The sequence below is a fragment of the Neolamprologus brichardi genome, chromosome 5 (assembly GCF_056152115.1).
Source record: "Neolamprologus brichardi isolate AB-2024 chromosome 5, ASM5615211v1, whole genome shotgun sequence".
NCBI classification, from domain to species: Eukaryota; Metazoa; Chordata; class Actinopteri; order Cichliformes; family Cichlidae; genus Neolamprologus; species Neolamprologus brichardi.
This window is the reverse complement of record NC_142108.1, coordinates 199,868-221,461: the sequence shown is the minus strand read 5'-3', so window position 1 is coordinate 221,461 and position 21,594 is coordinate 199,868. Positions and strand designations below refer to the sequence as shown.

At 39.2% G+C, this 21,594-nt stretch overlaps 1 protein-coding gene across 3 annotated transcripts in view; it reads right to left on the bottom strand.

Moving 5' to 3' along the window:
• Positions 1-7,206: 7,206 nt before the first annotated feature.
• LOC102784562 (3'-5' exoribonuclease HELZ2) overlaps positions 7,207-21,594 on the bottom strand; it is a 24,987-nt gene continuing 10,599 nt past the window's right edge. For all 3 annotated transcript variants that reach the window (XM_087840450.1, XM_087840448.1, XM_087840449.1), the window contains 17 exons: positions 20,706-20,813; positions 18,889-19,397; positions 18,166-18,798; positions 17,092-17,890; positions 16,877-16,952; positions 13,357-16,771; positions 13,154-13,239; positions 12,918-13,040; positions 12,687-12,842; positions 12,440-12,584; positions 12,221-12,349; positions 11,830-12,022; positions 10,642-10,788; positions 9,678-9,887; positions 9,405-9,561; positions 8,742-8,909; positions 7,207-8,086 (listed from right to left, as the gene is read on the bottom strand). In XM_087840450.1, coding sequence (XP_087696576.1) covers positions 7,974-8,086; positions 8,742-8,909; positions 9,405-9,561; positions 9,678-9,887; positions 10,642-10,788; positions 11,830-12,022; positions 12,221-12,349; positions 12,440-12,584; positions 12,687-12,842; positions 12,918-13,040; positions 13,154-13,239; positions 13,357-16,771; positions 16,877-16,952; positions 17,092-17,890; positions 18,166-18,798; positions 18,889-19,397; positions 20,706-20,813 — 7,167 coding nt within the window. In that variant the 3' untranslated portion in view covers positions 7,207-7,973. The remainder of the gene's footprint in view (positions 8,087-8,741; positions 8,910-9,404; positions 9,562-9,677; positions 9,888-10,641; positions 10,789-11,829; positions 12,023-12,220; positions 12,350-12,439; positions 12,585-12,686; positions 12,843-12,917; positions 13,041-13,153; positions 13,240-13,356; positions 16,772-16,876; positions 16,953-17,091; positions 17,891-18,165; positions 18,799-18,888; positions 19,398-20,705; positions 20,814-21,594) is intronic.

Here is a 21,594-nt window from a genome sequence, read left to right as displayed (position 1 = left end):
CAAAATAAGTGATAATGTTCTTCCCTTCAATTTTGATTCCGTAGGTTGTCTAGCACAGTATATAATTTTCAAGCTCTCTCCAAAATGTAGCACTATTGAACAGCCATAAAACAAATGAGTAACACTTTCAAGTTCAGTTTTACAAAAAGTACATTTTCTATCAATGTCACAGAATCTTGAAATGTACGTGTTGGATGGATATATGTTATGTAATATTTTCAAATGTAATTCTCTAACTTTGTTTGTAATACAAAATCTAAAAGGAACAAGCCACGCTTTATCCCAGTTGATATTATCAAAAATAGCATTCCAAAGAAACTTCCCTCTTGGAGTTATTTTCTTCGCATTATACAAACATTCTCTAATATGTTTATTGAGAATGTTCTTGCTTAAGAAATCAATACCATTTATATAAAGAGTGTTAACGGATGCATGTGGTGTGTTCTGTTTTTTGTAGCTTTTCATCAACTCAGTCAGTCCGCTGGGAACAGACTTTATTACAGAGCTAAAATCTTTAAATTTGATAGGGAATGTTTTTTCTGTAATAAAGTCATTGTAACTAAGTAGCTGGCCTTCAGAGTCAAATAAGTCTTTTAAATAGATTATATTTTTATCAATCCAATTCTGCAAATATAGTGATTTGTTCCTCTTAGTAATACATTCGTTATTCCAGATAATAGATCTATGTGGAGAAAAGTTATGTGAATAACATAATTTCCAAGCCAACAATGCCTGTTGATAAAATGCAGACATTTTAACTGGTAACTTTGATATTCTGTAATTACAAGACAATAGGAACTGTAAACTTCCAACATTTCTAAAAATGTTATGTGGAATGAAATGCCATAATGATCCAGGAGATTTAAAAATTTTTTTTAGCCATCTCACCTTAAATGTATAGTTCAGGTCCATAAAGTCCAGAAGGCCAAAACCACCTTTATCTTTAGGTCCACAAAGCAATGATTTTTTTAGATGATGGTGCTTATTCTTCCATACAAAGTTAACAAATAAGTTATTAACATTTTTACATGTGGAATCATACACATTAAGGGAAAGGGCTGGATACACAAATCTGGAAACACCTTCAGCTTTAGTCAAAAGGATTCTACCAAAAATTGATAGGTCTCTTTGGAGCCATAAGTTTAGTATAGTTTTAGTTTTTTTCATCCTGGGAGAAAAGTTGAGTTGTTGACGCTCTGTGTCATTCTTACAGACATGAATACCAAGGTATCTAACACAGTTTTTGACAGGAATTGACATTTGATTGGTACAAACATAAAATTTCACATTTAGATTTATTTAGTTTTAATCCAGAGGCAATTGAGAAATCAGTTATTAATGAAATAGCATTTTCAATCTGATCTTTGTTTTTTAAGAATAAAACGGTGTCATCTGCTAGTTGAGTCACTCTGATTTCTTTACCAAAAATAGATAAACCTTTAATGACTGGGCTATTTAAAATGTGTAATGAAAGTAGTTCAGCCACAATCAAAAATAAAAAGGGTGAAATTGGGCAACCCTGGCGAACAGATCTCATGACTGGAAATCTTTTAGTAGTATTTGGATATAGTATAACACAACTGTCAATATTTTTATAAAACATTTCGATAGTTGACACAAAGTTTGGACCAAAACCAAAGGTTTTGAGTGCTTTAAATAAGAAATAATGTTCTACCGTATCGAAAGCTTTATAAAAATCAAGAAACACAATAAGGGAATCATCATGCTTCCGTGAGAATTTTACTATCTGGTTCTTAAGTGATGACGTGACGAATCCTACTTCCGGGCCTAAAGTAGTCTGTGTTTAATATGGTTTTTGTGTTGTTAACATGTTTAATGTTATGTATTTTCTTCTATTTAATCTCAAAAAGCTCCTAAAACAGTCAATGATCACTGTTGACCTCCCTCGGCTTTTATTACCGCTAATCATTTATTTAAGCTCAGTTTTTAAAACCTTAGGATGTAACTACAGCCCAGCCCATGCAGCAGTATATGAATGACTAACCTCGTATTGTGGATGGATTATCTCAGTTGTTCTCCTGGCTGAAGTTTGGTCCTTTTACAGCATCCTGCCATGCGATTACATTTGTTCCTGACCACCGAGAACACTCACGTTAACTTTTCTCGAGTGGAAAAAAAGTTAGCTTGTTTATATTATGCTAACATAGCTGTGTCGCTAGCGGTCATGTAGCACATCATTTTAAACCAGCTAGCCAAACTTCAGTAACCCTACAAACGTCACTGCTGTTTAGTTTTCTGTCTTCATTTATGTTGGAAGTGACAACAGAGCTGTACGTTTTAATTTGTTTCCAAAACCCCGCAGTCAGGACATGCTATTTTGTATTTAGATAGAAGCTAGCGAGCTAACTTCTAACTCTGTTAAATGTCATAAATTCCGTTTTCATGGATGCCTGGATGTTAAACTCAATTGTTACACCTGGTAGAGCAGAACGCTGATCATTTTATTAAAGATGAAAGCCTTTAGACAGTTTTTCAACTCTCAGTAATGCCATAGTGATCGTTTGATATATGGACCTGCAGTGGAGTTTAGGCCCAGACTCGGCTAGTGACGTCAGACTGAACGACCGGATTGGTGTTGTAGCTACAAAACTTAGTGTCACAGTGAACGTGGAAAAAGGTGACTGGCCCTGCAAGTACTTAAATTGTATTAAATTATGAATTATGCATGTTGTAAATATTTCATTTGTTAATATTAACAGAAAAATTAATTTCTTTATAAGATTTATAAGAAAAGTGTCTGATATATTTAGGAATAATACTCTTATGTCTTTTGAACAACTTAGAAGTACCTTTTCTATTCCTGTCAAACATTTTTTTAAATTTCTTCAATTAAGAAATTTCATCTTAACCACACAAGGTAACAGCTTAGAAATCCCCACCTACTCCTCTCTAGAGAACACAGTTATAAAGCATCTAAATGGGAGAGGCCAAGTTTCTGCATTGTACAAATTATTTATGGAAAATTCCAAAGAATCAACACAGTCTATTTTAGAGGCATGGAGGAATGATTTGCAAATGGATATATCTGATGATGAGTGGTATAAATCATGCTCCTTAGCCCAGAGTCAGACACTTGCAATGTGCGATCTCGGCTACTTCAATGTAAATGGTTAACAAGACAATATATTACTCCGTCAAAAATGCATAATTTTAACTCAAACATCCCAGACACCTGTATTAAGTGTGGAGTGGACAGGGGCACTTTATTTCACTGTATATGGGAGTGTCCACATGTGAAAATCTTTTGGGAAAAGGTAATAAATCTGTTGAGTCAAATTATTGGTGATGTGATTCCACTTCATCCTAAAATATGTATTTTAAATATATACCCGAATAATTTTGTACCTGCTGCAAACAATAGAGCTCTGTTAACGATTGGACTTTGGTTTTATTTATATATGTTTATATATAAATATATGCGGTGGCCCCTAGAGACAAAACACGTACAAACTCCAAAACACATTTCTAGCATGAACTGAACTTCCAAAGCAGAGCTACTAGATCACTTAAATTACACAATTGAAAGCATGTGTGTATTGTTTGTGTATTTATACACAGACACTCATATATCTCGTCCAAAGGCAGCCCTCTTCCAAAGGCAGCCTGTCACAACACGCTCCATCAGGAGATGGACCCCAGAAAAGGAGGATGCTCTGAGAGACTGCTATGACAGCACAGACTGGGATGTGCTTCTGAGCCCACATGGTGAGGACATAGAGGGGGCGACACACTGTCTTACAGACTACCTCAACTTTTGTGTGGACACGGTCGCCCCTGCTAAGACGGTACGGTGTTACCCTAATAACAAACCGTGGGTAACACAGGAAGTCAAAGCTGTCCTCAACATGAAGAAGCAGCCTTTCAGGAGCAAAGTGAAGGAGGACATGAAAGCAGCACAGCAGGAGGTGAAACGCTGCCTGAGGGAAGCAAAGGACACTTACAGGAGGAAGGTGGAGCAGAAGTTGGAGAGGAACAATATGAGGGAGGTCTGGAATGGTGTGAAAACCATCACAGGCCACAACACCAAGAAAAGCACAGTGGGGGGGGACTGTGGAGAAGGCAAACGAACTCAACAACTTCTTCAACAGGTTTGACCAGCCCACAACCCCCCCACCCTCACCCTCACCTTTACTACAGAGCCCTCTCCCCACTCTCCTTCCTCCCTCGCCCCCCCCCCCCTTCCTGACACTATGATGACACCCCCCTCCTCCAATCCCTCTCTCAACAGCAAGACATCTCCCCCCCCCCCCCCCTTCCAATCATCTCCCAGTGTCACAGTGGATCAGGTCAGGAGACAACTGAGGAAGCTTCGCCCCAGAAAGGCAGCAGGTCCAGACAAGGTGTGTCCTAGGACGAGTCTTCAATCTCAGTCTGCGACTGGGGAGAGTGCCCACCCTATGGAAGACATCCTGCACCGTCCGGTCCCCAAAAGGAACCGGCCCAATGAGCTGAATGACTTCCGACCGGTGGCACTGACGTCACATCTTATGAAGACTCTAGAGCGGCTCTTCCTCAACCTCCTCCGACCACAGGTACAACATGCCCAGGACCCACTACAGTTCGCCTACAAGGTGGGTGTCGGAGTGGAGGATGCCATCCTGTACCTCCTGCATAGAGCCCACTCACACTTCGATGGGGGAAAAGGCACGGTTAGGATCCTGTTTCTTGACTTTTCCAGTGCCTTTAATACCATCTGGCCCTGTCTGCTTCAGGAAAAACTGAACAGGATGGAGGTGGACCCCTGCCTGGTCGCTTGGATCTCCGACTACCTCACTGACAGGCCACAGTACGTCAGGCTGAAGGACATCACGTCTGACACTGTGGTCAGCAGCACAGGAGCACCACAGGGAACTGTGCTGTCCCCTCTTCTCTTCACCCTGTACACCTCTGACTTCTGCTACAACTCTGAATTATGCCACATTCAGAAGTTTGCAGACGACACAGCAATCATGGGGTGTATCTGGGATGACCAGGAAGAGGAGTACAGAAGTCTGGTGAGGAACTTTGTCGCATGGAGTCACACAAACCACCTGCAACTCAACACCTCAAAGACTAAGGTACTGGTTGTGGACTTTGGGAGGTCCAGAGCAGGTCCAGTGCCGGTTCAGATAGAGGGGGAGGAGGTGGAGGTGGTCAACAAGTACAAGTACCTCGGGCTGTGGGTGGACAACAAACTGGACTGGTCATGCAACACAGAGCACCTGTACAAAAAAGCCCAAAGCCGACTGTACTTCCTCAGGAGGCTGAGGTCTTTCAACATCTGCAGGAAGCTCCTGAGGATGTTTTACCAGTCGGTGGTTGCTGGAGTACTTTTCTATGCTGTGGTGTGCTGGGGGAGCAGCACAGCAAAGAAGGACTCATCCAGGCTGGAAAAACTGATCAGGAAGGCTGGCTCTGTGGTCGGCATGAAGCTGGACACTCTGGTGACAGTGGCAGAGAAAAGGACACTAAAGAAACTGCTGGACATTATGGACAATGCTGGGCATCCTCTGCACACGGTCATAAATAACCAGTGTTTTGAGTTTTTATGTGCTTCAGAGTTCGTACGTGATTTGAAGTTTGTATGTTCCTATTTGTACAAAAATCAACTATTCACATTTCAACTTTTAACTATTTAAATTTTCAGCTTTTTCCTTTTACAAATTTAAAGTGAAACAACACAAAACACTGCAAACCACAACACAATTAAATATAAATTAAAATATGAAAACAAAAAGAAGATGCACATTCTCTGTCATATGGACCTGCATGAATAAACTTTCTGAATCCTTTATCATCTGCAACTGAAAATAGTTGTGTATGATTACTATACCTTTCTAATGTGGCGTTGTTGTCCCTGGCTCTTTCTCTCCCTCCGGCTCTGTTCCTGTGCTACTGAGTGTAACTACCGCCCCTCCCCCCTCTGCCCAGCGTAAAGCACAAGGCTCGCGTGCTGAGTGAAGCAGAAAAAAAGTGCGAGAGAGAGGCTGAGAGAAAGAAAAAACAAAAAAAACCCACGTGACGGCTCGAGATAAGGAGCCGGCTCGCGTCGTTCACGTCAAAGATCCGGCTCTATGAGCCATTTCGTTCGCGAACGACCCATCACTAGTCACTACTGGTAGCATGAGATGATACCTGGATGCTCCAGAGGCTGCAGAGGTAGTCCAACTCCTTCAGGATGGTACATCAATGCGTTTCATTTTCAACAGGTTTGCTGTGTGTCCAGCACAGCATGGAGAGGATTCCAGGAGATGGGAAGTTACTCTAGGAGAGCTGGAGAGGGCCATAGGAAGTTCTTAACCCACCAGTAGGACCAGTGTCTGCTTCTTTGTGCAAGAAGCAACACACGAGCACCAGAGTTACAAAGTGACCTTCAGCAGACTGGTTTAAATATATCTAACCAAACAATCAGAAGCAAACTTCACAAGGGTGGCTTGAGGGCCTGGTGTCATTTAGTGAGCTGCCCTGTACTGTGGAGCTTGAATGGCATTTGTCATAAAATACAAGAATTGGCAAGTACACCACTGGCACCTTGTGATTTTCACAGATGAGAACAGGATCACCCCGAGTGCATGTGACAGACATCAAAAGGGCTTGTGAGCTCAATATGCTCCCTTTAACATTGTTTAACAGGACTGGTTTGGTGGTAGGTCTGGGGCGGTATATCCAGGGACAGACCTTTACAGGCTAGGCAACAGAACCCTGACTGCCATTAGTATGGGGATGAAATCCCATTGTGAGACCCTATGCAGGTGGCATAGGTCATGCACGACAATGTCCAGGCTCATGTGGTGAGACTATCCAGGCAGTTCTTGGAGGATGAAGAATTTGATATCACCGACTGGCCCCCAAACTCATCTGAGCATGTTTCAGGCCATCCAATGCTACCTCAAACTGTCCAGGAGCTCAGTGATGCCCTGATCCAAATCTGGGAGGAGATCCCCCAGGGCACGATCAGTTGTCTCATCAGGAACATGCTACAGTGTTGTCAGGCACACTATTTTGAGTACCATTTTGAGTGGCTCTATGAAATTTTGGCAAAATGGACTAGCATGCAAATTGTTTTTACTTTTATTTTTTGGATGTCTTTGAATTTTGCCCTCTGTAAGCTGATGATTTTAATTTCCATCAAAATAAATGTGGCACTGTTTCATTTTTAACAGTCATTATCACCAAAGATATCCAGCATGATTGAGTTTGGATGTGTTTACATTTTTTTGAGCAGTTTATTAATTATTTATTCAATACAGTTCATTAGCCAATCAAAGACAAAACCCACAGTGAATATTGATCAATTTGAGAGCATTATTACTATTACACTATATATTTGAAGACAGAGTTCAATGTGAAACATGGTATAAAGGAGCAATATCATTTAAATTCAAACTTAGAATTTACACATGTCAATACATACAACAATACAATAAACAACCAGGATTTTGGTCCAAAACTCCAGCTAAAGCTGATCCCTGAAGATACAATATAAAAAAATGTAAAAAGACAAAAAAAGCAATATTATAATATTTCCTTAAAAACAGTGACAGGCTCACTGAATGGTGAGGCTGTTTAAGTGCTAAACCAAGGTTTCAGGTAAGAAAACAAAATAATTCATCAATAAGCAGGAACTACTGACAATTTGATAGTTCATACAGCTCAGGTATACCTAAATTAACTTAAAAGATCTATAATAACATGCCAAGTCTCCTGCTAGCGATACACAACTGAAATATTCACTGTGATACAAAATTCAATATTTGCAATTCATGTAACGAAGTGTTGTAAGATTTCCTACTTACTATTCATATTTCAAATGAGTAAGGTGAATGTAATAAAAGAAATATTTCCAATATAAACTTAAAAACAGAACTGAAAAAAAGAAAACTAATGACATAAAAAAAAAATCATAAAATTGTACTAGCTTCCCCGTAGGAGCTCTGGTCTGCTGCTGCAAACTTCACAACGCACAGAATCAATCAGGTGGCTGAACACACTGAAATCTTGTCTGCACTTGTCACTGCATTGTGAAGAGTGTAGTGTTTCAAGAGATGGCTCCAAGTTGTACTGCACATGAGCAATTCTTGGTCACCTTTGAAACAATAGACACATGTTAGAGACTGCTTCGTTCATCTTTGTAATGTTGCTCAATTTAGAAACATCCACTTTTAAAAAGTGATGCTGAAAACTAGATAATGATCTGGTCATCAAACTGACCTGTATGAAAAAGTCTGGCCAAAAATACAGTGGCAATACAGCTGATTTGCGTCATCATTTACCCCCCAAAAAGCAAATATGAAACAAGACTACAACTGCTAATATGGCCTCCTGCATACAAGCTGCCTACAAATAGCAGACAACGCACCAAAGTCAGACTTTTTACTCAGGTGAGGTTTTTGCCATGTACAAGTAGCATTGTGAATGTTTAAAATTAAAACTTATTATGACTTATGAGTAGCAATAATGAAGAACTGAATAGTTTACTCTACACAATAATAAAATATATTTATAACTGAATACATTTTAGGTTTTAATTACCAAAATGTTTTAAAACATGCTTTAAAATAATCGTTATTGGTTATTCAGTGAAACTAGGTTAGGAATATGACAGTGGTAGTAATTTCAAAAAATCCACAACTCAATTAATAGTGTAAACAAGAGTCATTTTCTCAGACAACTGTATAATAGGAGCTCATCAACGTCTGTATAATTCTTAAAAACAGATCTGCAGAGCTGCATTATCTCACCAATGATGCAGAGTCCCTCCTTGGCCCTGGTGATGGCTACATTTATCTGACTGGGATCACCAACAAAGCCCAGATGTTTGGAAAGCCAGCTTCTTTCTGGTTGTTTCTCAATTTCTTCATTTGGTAGAGAGCACACTGTAGATAAGATGACATAACGCCACTCACTTCCTAAAAGACAAGAATGTTGTCACATATTTTGCTATCATTAAACAGCATAACTGAGTTTTTCCTGTGTCTATCCTTTGACACTTTTGAGTATTGCTTATTATGCAAACTGATCCTAATCCCCCAATTTCCTAGTTATTATCCTTTGTTGTAGTTCTTCTGGTTTCATGATTTTGTGAGAAATTCCTGAATCATACCCAGAAAAAAAATTCCATGTCAACTGAATTAAATGAAGTCAATTATATTTGCTTTTATATTCAAAAACAAACTGCAAACTACAACACATGGGTCTTTTTTAAACTGAACAGTTTTTTTTGTTCTGTTGGCTTTTTTCCAAATTATGTTTTGTTTATCTTATATTACATTTGATATAGTTTTAATGTTTTCTTTTATTCTAAATATATTTTACTATATTTTGAAACATATTCTGAAGCCTTTCCTTTTTAGGAAACTTTAGGAAAGGTTTTGTTGTTAGGTAACAGAGTAGCTCACTGTCACCTTGACTTTTTGTGATCGTGGTAACTGGGATTTGTTCCATCTTCTTTTTCTTCAGCTCATTCCTGATTTCTGACACCTGGGCATTATAAGGTGATAAAATCACGATACTTTGCTGTGCAATTCTGGCAGTCTTCACTAGCTTTTCAGCAATGGTAATCTGCAAGAGAACCAAATTGACATAGTTGAGCACCCAGTAGCTTTACAGTAACTTTTGCTTTTTTATATTTAAATGTTACTGTTTAAGAGGAAACAAAAGAACATCCAATACTGTACCACTTTGTTTCTCTCTTCAAGATTAGCTTTAGAGTTTTGGTTGCCTTGTGCTGTGTTGACAACTAGACTTATCGTCTTTCCTTTGACATCCCCAAAAACAATGGGTTTTGTCTTGTGGTCAACTTGAAAGACACTCCTCTGCTGTGTCACTCCAGTTTTCAGGTTTCTATTATAAAATTCATCTGATGGGAACGCACATATGTCCTCATGCTATCAAGGTAAATAACAGTTTAGTTAGAATTTGAATGTGGTAGTCAATGTAGTGTATAAAGAGTGCAATCCAAAAGTATGAGACCACTTGGCAAGATACTTATACTAATAAGTATACTAACAAATTGTTAAGCTGGCATTGTCAATTAGACTTAATATAGGCAAGATACTCTCTATCTAAACAATTTGAGTGAAGAATGGAGTGAGTAAGATTTGAGTGAATCTGTGAAACCTGTCAGCAGTAAATAGTTACAGCGTATTTGTTTGGCCCCGTTTAAATATAGAGCTGCGGAGACTCCAAAAGTTTGTTCAAATCTGATAACTGAGGCCATATTTATACCCCCACATAGTCAGTGATGTTTTACTTTTCCAACAATGTTTTGATGAAAAATTGACTGACATGCAGGTCAAGCATCCAGGTGAATAATGACAGCAAAATTATTGATTTGAACAAGCCTCTGTTGAGTAGATCAAATTCACCTGAATCACTTGAAACCTACTTCCATGGCAGGCTACAGATGTGTTCCCACTGCAATTTCACTAATCTGCTGTTTAAATTCTTGTTCTATTCCCCCCACACACATACAGGATTGTGCATGTGTGTGTACTTTATTAAGTTTAGCATATATAAAAACTTTAATATGGTAAGATTAGATTTTTGATGTGGTCTTAAACTTTTGTAATCCAGTATATTTATTATGTGCTATACATCACTATTATATACACTTCTATCGTGTAAAGTTAATGTTCTTACCATTCTGTACTGGATGTCCAGCATAACTGCGCTCTTCTCATGGATTGTATAGTAGCGCTCAAACAGAGACTTGGCCATTCCAAGCTTCCTCACGCGTTCGTTCCTCACAATGGGTCGTAGCTGTTTGTGGTCCCCAATCAAAACAATCTGAAAGTTATATTGGTGATAGTGTAAGACAGAGTGAGTAACTAGCAATAGAGTGACTACTGTCAAAGCAGCGATGAGGCACCCTCTTTTTTGGGGTCTTATTTACAAAAGATGGGTTAGGAGTAGTCATAAATGAAAATGAAGTAGTAGTCCTAGATTCTAAAAAGATGCCCCTTGACCTAAGTTTAGTTGAAAGGATGCTATTAGATCAATTTTCTTCACCACCCATCAGGCTACTCTCACTTGAGTAGTCTATTCCAGTAGACAATTAGCCCGTGAGACTCTAAGACAGGTATTTTAAGATATTTACCACTGTAAGCTCAATAGTATCTAGAGGTCTTATTCACCCCAACTGGTTGCAGCAGATGGCTGCCCCTCCCTGTTTTTTCTTCCCACTGTTTCCAAAGTGCTTGCTCATATGATTGTTGGGTTTTTCTCTGTATGTATTATTGTAGGGTCTACCTTACAATATAAAGTGCCTTGAGGCAACTGCAGTTGTGATTTGGTGCTGTATGAATAAAAAGGAATTGAACTATTGTCCAGTATTATAAAAATCATCCATTCATTGTCATTGTGTGAATATGATTCCTGTTTTATCATGTGTTGGCTTTGTCTTTGTAATACTAGGTTATGAGTATCTCCACTGTTATGTCTCTTGCCACAGTTACACTCGTGTGTTTTTTTTAAAAGTTATAGTTACTAATATTGACCCCATGGATATGATCGGTGAACCACTTGAACCTTGTTTTACACTTCTAACCAACAGAAAACTGCTTAGTGTGTTTCTGTGCAAAAATATATCTTTTTTAAATGTCTTGTCAGCAATATGAAGCAACATCATTTTATCTTATTAACCACATTTAGTACTGATGGGGGGTCTTTTTCTAAACTTCTTTAAACCCCCTGGTTTCAGTCCAAGAGAGCATGCTTTTTAGTTATTAAAGAAGACAGAAAGAACCTCAGAACAGGCAGCAGTGGTTTCTATAAAGGCCTAGCAGAGCAACTCAAGGAAGGAAACACAGCATTTGATGATGTCCAAACCTTTTCTGGTTTGTTGCAGACTAGTGGAATCAGGGCCTGGGGTTCAGTGGCCATAGCACACTCATCAATTAGAATTTGACGTGCAGTGACAGTCTTAGTCAAGACTGGGGTGGAAGACTGCGTACATGTGCACAGTATGATGTCGTGCTGTTGGAGTTCATATGCCCGAGCGTCTCTGAGAAGGTTTTTGTATCTAGGAAAACAATCCATACAGTTCCTTCAACTGATTTTTATGCAAAATTGATTGCTTTTACTGCAAATAATAGTTTCACTAACATTTATTTAAAAAATGTTCCAAAATCTTCCAACAATACATTAATTTAAAAGGTCAAAAAATAATTTTTCAGGCACTAAAAAATAAAATAAAAAACAAAAACAAAAAATAACTTACTCTTTCACTTCTTCAGCAGTCAGTTCTCCCTTTTTTTCAAAAGCAAGTTTAATACGTTTATCAAAGTCTTTTATTTGAACTGAATAAATGTTTTGGTCCTGACGCATGCGGTGATGCATAGTGATATCCCTAAATTAATGTAAAAGAGGCCAGTGTTATATTAACAATCAACAAAACAATCCAAAAGCAGTTAGTCACCAACTGATATGATTGCAGTACCTGAGCTCTGGTTTGGAACGATCTTGGCGAAGGGTTCTTTGGGAAAACTGCAGCTTGCAGTCTGGAAAAGGGAAATCAAGCATCTCCACTTCTTGGCTGTAAACCCTGAGGGGCCTTAGGCTGTCCTTAAACCTCATTAAGTACTCTGTGATAAAGCAATAAAAGACACAGGGAACACAACGGGTTTTGATGACCACTTCAAAGATGAAATTGAGATTAAATTCTGCAGAGAATCAACATAACTTGCCTGCTACAACATCAACAGACTTGTTGGATGGCCCACAGTAGAGAATGACCTTTTTCTTTTCCTTATCCTTTGGGTCATCCAATTTCATTTTGTTTTTAGAGTTGTGCTCAAAAAAACTGTGTACAATGTACACACCTACTACTGTTTTTCCAGTTCCTAAGAGGCAAAGAAAATGGTTTAAGACTTAGCAGAAAATATGAACCATCAAGGTACACAAGTTGACACACCTACCAGGGGGTCCTTGTATCAGTGTGAATGTATTATTTAGAGCTTTATCTACTGCACGACGCTGGCTCTGGTTCAGCTCTGGCAGTCCATTTATGTTTCTCCTCACAATATTTAAGCTTGATTTAACTGAAAGACAATGCAAAAGATTTAAATAAATTCTGGGTTTGGAGCTTGTAATATTCTGTGTAACTAATGTGGATATAAATATCAAACTGTTTATTGATGAATGATGAACATACCCTCTTTTGGAATGCGCTGCCCTAGTGCTATAGCCTTAACAAAGTCACATGCCGACGTAATGTTGACTACAGCATTTTCTTTCCGGCTACAGAAATAAAGAAGTAAATCAGTGTCAATCAAAGTAAGAAAATGTGTAACTGAAAAAAAGTTTCAACTATCCAGTAAGCAATGTAATATAAAACTGAACTACAACTGAACTTACATGTCAGGGATGAGTTTTGGAATGATTTCAACAGTGAAATGAGTGTTTTTCTGAAAAACACATTCAGGAATGGTCTCCATAGGCAGGTGACTAATGTAGAACTCCACTTTACTTCCACCATTTTTTAATTTTTCTGCATTACTTGTGAAACCATGGGCTACCCATGTGAACTCTTTTGGGTCTACCAGGGCGTTTGAAGTTTCCACATTTGAAGTTTCCAGTTTGAGACCTCTTTTCCGTATGCACAGAAAGCAGTTTCGAAGGTTAAATTCAATGGCCCATTCGTTGATCCATTGTAGCGGTAAGAAAAAGCTTCCTTTGAGTATGCCTTCCAACTCTTGGTTAAACTTTACCTGGAGGTTCTCAATGATAACGATATCACTTTCATTCACTGCATTGGCAGCAGATTCCATCTCACACAAAGGTTTCCAGATCCGTATATACTCCTTGGTATCATTGTAATAAGTCCTTGAAGGAATATCTGCCAATCTGGAGAAGCATGTGATAGGGCTGTTGACATGGTCAACACACATTTCAAACTTTGGTTTAATGTGTACCAACTGAACAGTGGGCATTTGATAACCTCGCTTAATGCTTGAAGTCAATTGGACCTGTAGGATGTCACCTGGCTGCAACTCGAGTTGGATGTCAACAAAATGCTCAGTTTGCATCTCTGGTATTTCTTGCTCCTCAGAGAGACACTTTTCAGCCTGAATATAGTAACCTTCAGAGGACTGAGGCAAAACAGTTTGTTTTCCCAGTTCCTTCAAATCAGCATCAGCATGCATTAAGAGTTGCTTTGCATGATCTAATTTTCCATTGTCAATTGCCTCAATAGTATCTTTCCATACTCTCAATGGAACCTCAATGCAAGGATGACTATCTGCCATCATTTTCAGCTCTTGGTGGATTTGCATGGCATCAGCTGAATAGATCCGCCTTTTCCATTTAAGAGTGACACTGTGTTTTTCTTCATCGTAAAATGGTTGATCGTCTAGTTGCAAATCTTTGTACATAATTGGCAAATTCCCAACAAATATGTTCTTGTTAAAGGGAAATGCTACTGCAAAACTGTCTTCTTCAGGATTTGCATGAACAACAAAGGCTATCTTTGAAGCACTTTGTTTTTTCATGCTCACTGCATATGAAATTTGCTCAGCCTTCTGTTCATACTTCTCGGCATTCTTGAGGTTCTCCTGAAATTGACTGCACAAAGCCTTGATCTTTGATTTAGTGTATTGAACATCTGTATCACATATGTAAGAATGCAAGAGTCTTTGCAAGATGACATCCATGTACTGCCGTATTGGTGAGGAAGCTTTTGTGTAAGACTTTAGGTTCAGAGCATAATGCCCTATTTCTGCCTCAGGAGATGATTTTGAACAGATGAAGTAAGCTTTACTGAAGCACCTTCTGAACTTTTGAGTGACTGGTTGTACCAGAGGGTGGATTTCGTCAGCAGCAACTAGATCTATCATTTTGTCTGTATCATCTGTTCTGGTAGCTGCAACAATTTCTTTCCACACTTCAGGGAGTATGCGAAAGTTTTGACACTTTGGGCTTTGTTGTTCATGGTCTACTTTGTGCCGCACGAGAAAAGACAATGGTATAAATTCTCCACATTCCTCTTTGAATTCTTCTACCTTTCCAGGATCTGGTTTTGCCTGACAGCGAAGTGGTGTGGAATACCTGGTTTTGTCACAGCTGATCAAAGTCTTGGATGCATGATGGTTAAATAACACAGCAAGCTCTTCAATCATCAGATGTGCTTTGCGCTGCCCGGGCAATCTGTCAGCATCGGTTTGAGAATAAGCCCAATCAGATTTAAGTCTTATCTTCCTTTGAGCTTTTGCAAAACAATAAGCAACCGTTACACAATGCTCAACAGTATCACATTTGGGGGTCTCTTTATAGCTTTTGGAGATGATGTCCTCTGCCTCTAAATATGACAGCTGCTTGTCAGAGTTGATTATAGACAGTTGAAATTCGGGTTGTCCTATTATCTTATTTGTATCCTTTTCTGCTTTGAACATCAGTGAGACCACCCTGCGATCTCGACCTTTTTGCAGACTGAGTTGAATGCTCAACTTGTGGGGAAACATGTAAATAGGTTTCTCCTCAGCACAGTAGTAGGTAGTGCCACTTTCTTCTGCAGCCCTATCTAAATCATCACCTGGCTTCACAACACTTGCCACATCAGCAATATGGAGTCCCAATTCGTAATGATCTTCAAGTTCCCTGACGCTGATAGCATCATCCAGGATCTTTGCTTTTGCAGGATCCACAGTAAAAGTGATTATCTTACGCAAGTCCTGTCTGTTTGTATTGTTTTCATCAGTGTTGTAAACAGCCTTGTCTGATTTGCATGTATTGTACGCAACTTTGAATTCTTCATTCAGGATCGTTAGTCCAGAATCCAAAGAGCTGCCAACTGGAAGAATATCTATGATGTACCCCAATGGAAAAAAATAGTTTTCTTTCCAGCAAATCACTTGCACCTTGAATACACTGTTCTGTTTAAGATTTTCATCAATATACATTTGTGTTACAACTGTCCATTCTCCATCAATTTCCTCCCATATTGGCATATAGTTGCGTTGCTTCTTGGAAATCAGTATACATATTTTGGGCTCCGATTTTTTTATCGGCATCATCATCCTTCTGATAAATTTGCTTTCAGAATTCTGTCGTGATTTGCTGTGATCTTCATCCTCAAGCAGGCACAGAAGTACACGTGCTGATTCTTCTTTCTTGGTGATGCGTACAACTTTTGTTTCGTGGAGGACCACTTGATCTCCAGTAAAGGCATTACCAAGATTTGCCTGTCCCACGATGCTTATTCGTTTGGTCGGATTATGGAATGGTTTGACGTAGCCTTTCCTGTGTGATTCCCTGAAAAACTTCCCAAGTTTGTAAATCTCCGGTTGTTTTTTACACATCTTTAAAAGATCTGTGCCAGTATTGGTGAAATTGTGTAGTGCTCTTGACCCATCGTGATTTGAAAAGGTCATCTGAAATTCCAAACTGTCTTCATCTGTTTTCAGTTGCTCATAATCATCTTTCAGCTCTTTAAGAATCGCATCATCTAGAGTATGGCTCTCATCCACATGTTCGAACTTCTGAAACTTTGCAGTTTCCATAATATCTTGTTCAAAGAACTCTTTAGTGAAATGCTGTGGTGCAACACTGTTGCTGTTGATGCAGTGGTTTATGAAACTCTTCCAGATTCCTGAACATTTCCCAAAGCAACACAGGGCGGCAGCATCTCCAATTACAACCACCTGGGATTGAGCCCTTGTCATTGCAGTGTTTAAAACACGGGCATCATTGAACATCTCCAGACCAGGCAGGTGAGATGTTTTTAGGCTGTCACGTGTTTGCACAGTTGTCATTATGACTGCTCTGAACTGTTTTCCTGTAGACACATCCAAGGTGTTATTTGAAAATGTTAATAATAGCGATGTTAGTTTAGACTACCTTTCTGTCTACAGTAATGAAGAATCTGGCAAGGGGTCTTTACCTTGAACATTTGCAAGTCTCTCAACTTTGATGTTTGCAAGGTTTCTGCTTGAAAGCGCTGTCCTAATTCGAGGAACCTATAAATCAAGGAAATCAATGAAAAAACATTAAATGTGTGTCTTGAAATTAATCTTGAAGTCCTGTATTTACCATTACTGTGATTAATGTTTATCTTTTAGTCTGATTATACCTGGACTCAACACAAAAAGTTATTACCTGAAATCCCTCTGACAGAATGCAGATTGAGCTTTGGTCCTTGTGACCCCAGCTTGCTGGCCAGTGTTTAAGAATATCTTTCACTACTTCAACCACTTCTGTCACCTCTGCGTTGTTATACCAAGACATCGATACTGTCTCCAAGAGGCACTCTCCCCTGACATGGTGAAACTCCAGGGCATGGCAGTTTGTAGGAGGTGGAACATCTCCAGCAGCTTTGATGAAATCATTTTTACCAACGTAAAAATGGGTGGCGACAAACTCCACAATTTCTCTGGTTGAGCGATAATTTTCATGAAAAATGATTCTGCTTTTCTTAGCAGCATCACAGTTTTGGCCTTGATAATAGTGGAACAAGCGAGTGAGGAGTGTGTGATTGGAACGATCATGGTCAGGCACGGAGAAAAGCTTTGGTCCCATTTGCATGTGATCTCCTGCTAGAACAACTCTTGTGTTTGACCCAGCAAGACCAAGGGCCATTAGGGCTTCACATTCTAGCATCTGAGAGGCTTCATCAATCAGAATGTGGGTGAAGTATCCCTCTGGAAGATTTAGGTCATGAAAATGTCTTGCCATGGTTGTGGTAGTTATGATTATGTTGTGCTGATCTAGAGCAGCTTTTGTAGGTGGTAGAAAATAATGTCCTTCTTCTGAAAGGAGACAGTATTTCAAAGTAATGCTATCAGTAGCATGCAAAGCAGTCCCTTGTTTGTTTGCTTTTATTCTGATTGGCCTGATTCCACCATTTTTCTTGCTGATGATTGGATGGAAATGTTCTCTGACATATAGATCTGCTGAACTGAAAGGAAATGACAAGTAAATGTTAGCATTTGATTTGATTTTTTCTCTGTGCTTAAGTGTCTTTTAGTTAGTGACCCACTCTATCTACTCAGAAATGTTTTTTTTAAAGAAATGTATAGTCATTAAAATGTTGTTGAAGATATGAGATATACCAAACCTTCACTTTAGAACAAAGTTTTACCCAATTTTAGACTCTGAATAAGTCTAAAATTATTCAAACTTTGAATAAAGAGAAAACTGCCCAGACTGGTGCATATATTTTCAATATATTACCTGTTGGTGTGGGTGCAAATTAGAACTTTGTTCTGAGGATCCTTACAAAGCTCTCTGGCTGCTGTTGCAAGGGTGAATGTCTTCCCAGTTCCAAAAGGTCCATAAATCAGGAGGGGTGCCACAAGGTTTTTGACATTAGAATTCCCTGTGATAAATTCAATTGCTAATTGCTGCTTTGTGTTGAGATTTTCACAGGTAATGTTACCAACAGGAATTACACAACTTTTAAGGACTGGCAGCACAGTCTTTGTCTCGGGAAGAAGATCGACAGCCCTGTGCATGGTGCAGTAGTTGAGGCGGTCCAGCTGGAATTGCACCTCCATTTGATATGATTCATTTCTTTTTAGTGCAAGATCAAAGCAACATTGCTTTGACAGTAGCAAAAAAAGTTTATTCTCAGTTGTTTTGTATGGCAACACACTGGCTTCATAGACTTTAGAGTTTGGGCGAGAAGTTAAAGGGGCTATCAGGGCAGATCGGATGCTTCGTTTTAGTGTCAGTCCCTCAGGGCTGTCTTGTGTAATGTGACAAGGAATCAAGACAACACCAAAAAGTTGCCCCCGAGGAGCCTCCACACCAAACTGCAAACTGTATAATGTATCCAGTGCTGTAATTTCTCCACAAACATTTAGTCTAAAAAAATATGAAAAAAAAAATTTAGGCAACTGAGTATATGTGCAAATTCAAACAGAAAATTTTAAATGATATACAAAACCCTGTTACCTTGAAACAACCTGGTCTTCTGCACATTCTTCATTGTAGAGGAAATGGTGCATTCTTTCTTTGTAGTTTTCATTATTCAGTGGTGTTTGAATGTTGTGGGAGGATTTATACAGGAAACTAATCTGTGGAGGCTTGTACATCTTTAATAACTCATCCTGTTCTTCTGTCCTCGACGAACATGGGATGATTATCCTGTTCCCTCTGTGCCAACGTTCACAACTCTGAAATCTTGCTCCACTGCTCACAGCTGGTTGTTCAGTGACTACAGAATGGCCTACTCTGACTTTGAGTTTTTTCAAGAGCACTGGTCTCATGTCAAAATCAAGCACTAACCACTGTCTGTACAAGCCTGGGTTGATGGATGTGAATGATACGGTAATGTCATAGGTGCCATCCTCCCTGAGAAAAGGTTCACCTGATGAGTAGATGCAAGGTTCGGAATCTGCATCACCAAGGGTGAATGAAGCTCCTGGTTCTTGCTTTAGCAATGCCACATGCACAAGCTCTCTCTGTTTGAACACAAATTTGGATACTGTAACATAATTCAAACCTTTCTTGGTCAATGCAAATTTTGCATTGAGCAGTGAAATCAGACCACACAAAATTAGTGTTTTGGTAAAAGATCTAACTGTTAAAGCCTGAAAGTCTACTTTGTTCAGTCTAAAATACCATTCAGGTGTTTGGGGTTACTCAGAAATATCCTTGTTATTCAAATAAAAGCAAAAAAATAAAAAACAATTTAAAAAAGAAAAAGGAAAAAAACAACAACCTTTTTTCATTTTTCTTTTTTACATAGTTTTTTTTTATTCAGACATGTAAATTTACTATTAATCACCAATGAACCATTATTTAAAAATCATAGTAATTTGTTTCTTAATGGACCCTTTAAAACACCTTTGAGGTACCTCTCCGCAACACTGAACGGGGAGTCAGCCTAAACCACCAAACCACATTCAGAGACTTTAGCATCTCATCACAAAATCTCATTCACATCCTACACCTTGCCATTGAGGAGTTTTGCAACTACCACAACTAACTACTGGAAAATGTGCAAGATTTCCCCCAGGTAGGTCTTCAGACTTTGCCTTCTGTACTGAGGATGCGTTGCTTGGGTTCAGGAGCTCCCCAGTATTTTTCCACTATTAAACCAAGTTCCTGTTTGGGATCACCAGTCTCCATATGTGAACAGCCAAGCCCTATTTCCCCTTCTTGATTTGCCAGACTGTTTGCTAGAACTTGAGGCCAAACAAAAAACTTTAGTTATAGCTCCCCTAGACACTTCATACATCCATGTTTTTTCTTCAGTAGTAACTGAAGAAAAACTGTTTTTTGCTTCAGGAAAACCCTGTGCCAGCCAATCCTTTTTCAACCTTACAGCTTCCTCTATCACTGCTGTTTTCTAGCAGTGGTAAACTTCTCAGGCTTCTGCTGTAACAGGCTACCTCTGTAAAGGAGATGTTAATTATACATGGTCTACTCAGACTACAGGTCCCCAGCCTCCCCGAGGATGCAATTGGACTTATTAGACCCTATCAAGGCTCAAGCATTCAAACAGTGTTTAAAAAATGTGTTGTTTCAAGGCTGGAGGTTCTGCCATTAGTGTCATTATTCTGAGATACGTTTTATTAAACGAAAAGTTTGGCTTCTTTTATGCTGATTGTGTGAGTCCTATTTTGTGCAAATTTCACTATTTTCGTGACTGTGGCCCCAAAATAGTGAAACCTGTGCCTGGACACAGGGAACACAAATTTCACACTTGAAACAAAAAAACTGCAATGAACATGTTTTCTGAAAATAAAAAAAACATTAAGTCCTACCTCTGTCTCAATTTCAAAATTCCATTTTAGTGTTGCATTAATCTCTTGACACTCCACAGTTGAATCTTCATCGCAAGAGATGCTGACATCGTCAACATGTTCAGACATCTGTTCAGCATTTGAAAAAGTGAAAGACATCGTTTAGAATAGTCAAAAGATGAATAAAAAAAATTCTACTCTTAAATCAACATGTAAAAAGTAAGATTCATCGTAGTCAAAGGAGCTTGCAAAGAAAAGCGTCTGGACTTCTTTAAGTTACTTGAAGACGTTTCACCTCTCATCCGAGAAGCTTCTTCAGTTCTAAGGTCAAATGGTGGAGAGTCCCAGATATAAACCTAGTGGGAGTTTCCCCCCAAAGAGGGACAAAAGGACCCCCGATGATCCTCTAATCGCCTGAGCCAAGGTGTGAAACTGGGTGTGGGTCCCAATCAGCCAGAGTTTCGGGTGAGTTCATTGTGAAACCTGGCCCCACCTTATCATGCAACGCTCGGGTGAGTTCATTGTGAAACCTGGCCCCACCTTATCATGCAACGCTCGGGTGAGTTCATTGTGAATGAATGGCCCCACCTTATCATGCGTTGCATGATAAGGTGGGGCCAGAAGTCCAGACGCTTTTCTTTGCAAGCTCCTTTGACTACGATGACCTGGATGACTGAGAACCTTCACAGACATGAGATTCATTGCATTAAGTCAGCTAATTATGCTCTGGGCAGACTTGCTGAACAACAGACTGATAAAATATATAGATATTTTATCAGTCTGTTGTTGCGAGCACCATCTTCTTTGGTGTGGCGTGCAGGCATCAAAGCAAAGGACACAAACAGACCAAACAAACTCATCAGGAAGGCCGAGTCTGTTGTTGGCATGAGATCGCCACACTGGTGGAGGT